The sequence below is a fragment of the Carassius gibelio genome, chromosome B7 (assembly GCF_023724105.1).
Source record: "Carassius gibelio isolate Cgi1373 ecotype wild population from Czech Republic chromosome B7, carGib1.2-hapl.c, whole genome shotgun sequence".
NCBI lineage: Eukaryota > Metazoa > Chordata > Actinopteri > Cypriniformes > Cyprinidae > Carassius > Carassius gibelio.
Genome location: NC_068402.1, coordinates 39,931,044 through 39,933,543, shown reverse-complemented (window position 1 = coordinate 39,933,543; position 2,500 = coordinate 39,931,044). Strand labels below are relative to the sequence as shown.

At 42.6% G+C, this 2,500-nt stretch overlaps 3 protein-coding genes across 4 annotated transcripts in view; 2 read left to right on the top strand and 1 right to left on the bottom strand.

The window, feature by feature from the left end:
* Positions 1–2,500, top strand: part of LOC127962387 (histone H2B) — a 966,021-nt gene that overhangs the window by 782,908 nt on the left and 180,613 nt on the right. The gene's annotated exons all lie outside the window — the stretch shown is intronic.
* Positions 1–2,500, top strand: part of LOC127962369 (histone H3-like) — a 931,300-nt gene that overhangs the window by 749,635 nt on the left and 179,165 nt on the right. The gene's annotated exons all lie outside the window — the stretch shown is intronic.
* Positions 1,320–2,500, bottom strand: part of LOC127962352 (serine/threonine-protein phosphatase PP1-beta catalytic subunit) — a 7,828-nt gene continuing 6,647 nt past the window's right edge. The window contains exons 7-8 of the mRNA XM_052561926.1: positions 2,483–2,500; positions 1,320–1,643 (exon numbers count right to left, since the gene is read on the bottom strand). The exon at positions 2,483–2,500 is cut by the window's right edge and continues 117 nt beyond it. Of these exons, the coding sequence (XP_052417886.1) occupies positions 1,539–1,643; positions 2,483–2,500 (123 nt within the window). The 3' untranslated portion in view covers positions 1,320–1,538. The remainder of the gene's footprint in view (positions 1,644–2,482) is intronic.

Below are 2,500 nucleotides of genomic sequence, written 5' to 3'. Positions count from 1 at the left end.
GTCCAGCCGAGGCTTTACTGACTCAGAACTGTTTCAGTCTGATCGAGAAAAAACAGTTCAGTGGTAAACAACACATTCATATTCTAATGTAATGTTGCTCCAGACTGATGTTTTTCAGCGAACAGGCCTCAGACACACAGAGCAGGCGGGTCACATGACCTCCGGGACCCCAGGGTCAGCCGGTGAACGGGTCGGTGCTGAAGGACATCAGACGTGTCCTGACCTGCGTGTCTTCAGTGTGATGCGTCTCTATTCCACCAGCTGATAAACAAACATGAGAGACACACGCCCTGCAGTGCATCATGGGTAATCTCTGTGTGGAGGATGTGACTCATGGATCCACATGAAGAGCTTCTGAACCCCAGTGGTGTAGTAACGAGGCTCTGCTGAGATGCTGATGCTCCAGGCGAGCAGCGCCCTCTGCTGACTGGAGGACTGCGTCACTGCACAGTGTCTGTGATGTTAAAGCTCCTTCAGTCACACAGTGCTCAAACCTCCTCTTCAGGAGCTGAACTACAGCATGATGTGAATCTACTGAACACACTTCAGTCCCTCACAGCCTCGTTCTCATTCCTCTCAGAAATTAGCTACGATTTAAGTTACATTTCCAGAGGGATTTCCCAGCATGCATCTGTGGCTTACTGCCTCGATTCGGTCAAAACATAATTCATTTAAAACGTAGTTTGTTTGGTATGAAAAGGGCTAATACAGTGATATATACGGAAAGAGAAAGCATGAATATGTGCGGGAGTGTTTAATCTGTAGTTATTTAATGTCTTGTTTGATTGATCAGATATATTTTAATGGTGCATACTTCAAGTGATGGTAATTTTCTTCATGGAGGACGTTTTTTGCTCCATCATCGTGTGTGTTTTCAAGGATCCAGCAGATGATTAGCAGGAAGTGCTTGCCTTCTTTCAGTTGTTCAAGTAGTAATGAGATTTAATCAACTCTTAGAAGAATCAAAACCTAAAACTATAGACGCCTCTTTCCACCATCCAACAAATAAATCACTACGGCCATTTATCTCACAATTCACAGGATAAAAACACACAAACAGAAATAGATTGAGATGTTAACAGGAACTTCAGGAAAGAAAAAAAGTCTGAATTTTCCTGAATTTACATTTTGGATAAAATAAGTAAAAAGAAAAGACCATTTTTACCATTAGAAAAGGGTTGAGATTATCCCTCGTGATGTCTTTATTCTTCATATAAAAGGGTTTTCGGTGTGATACAGGCTTTCTTCATCACTAGTGAAGGACACATGATCTGTCTGTGGACTAATAAACAGGATTCAGCACATACGGACACGTCAGAGAGGTTTGTTAAACTTTATTTACTGAAAACCCAGATGTTATGAAGATGTTGGACTGGAACAGATCTGAAGAGTGAAATGATTAACTAGAAAACAGCTGGTCAGTGTTATGTGTGAGAGCTCCAACACAGACGCTCAGAACCAAACAGAGGAACTATAGCGTGGTCTCTTTAACTACATCATCATCGTGTGTGTGTGTGCTTCCAAGAGGCCCCGCCCCTTCAGCGCTTCTTTGGGGGCGTGGCCGTTCTGGGCGGAGTCACAGGTCGCCCAGAGTTCATCCCTCCGTACTGATACTTGGCCTTCTTCTCCGACGGCTTCAGGATCTGAGAGAAGAGCAACACACTCACCTCAGATGACAATCACCAGTACAGACGGTTTACAAACACACAGTTTCAGCATTTCAGTAACGAGAGCGGTCTAAACCGTCATTTCGTTAAAATACAAAACTCATAATACTGGTGCAAAAGACAAGCATCATGTATTTGCTGCATTATAGCGTATGTGTCCCTGCAGCACAGAACAGTCATCAGTAGCACCACAACAATACACTGCATGGGTCACAATTATACATTTCTCTTTTATTCCAAAAATCATTAGGATATTAAGGATAATTATCATGTTCATGAAGATATTTAGTAAACTTCCTACAGTAAATATATTGAAACTTAATTGTTGATTAGTAAAATGCATTAAGAACTTAATTTGAACAACTTTATAATTTCCTCAATATTTCAATGTTTCTTTGCTCCCTCAGATTCCAGATTTTCAAATTTCATTTATTGTATTTCAGACAAATATTATCCTCCTAACAAACCACACATCAATGGAGAGATCATTTATTCAGCTTTCAGATGATTTATACATCTCAGTTTCCAAAAATCAACCTTCTGACTGGTTCTGTGCCGCAGGGTCCTGACTCTGTTATTTGTGCTGAGCTTGTGGGGCGTGTTTGGGATGTTTGGGGTATGTTTGGGGAGAGTTTGGGGCGTGTTGGGGGTGTGTTGGGGGCGTGTTGGGGTTTGTTGGGTGTCTGCTTGGGGTGTGTTTTGGGACGTGTTGGGGGTGTGTTGGGGGTGTGTTTGGGATGTGTTTGGGATGTGTTGGGGACGTGTTTGGAACAGGCTCTGTTAGATCATGTGACCGTGAGGTGAAGTCATGTGACCTGGAAGGAGCACATCAG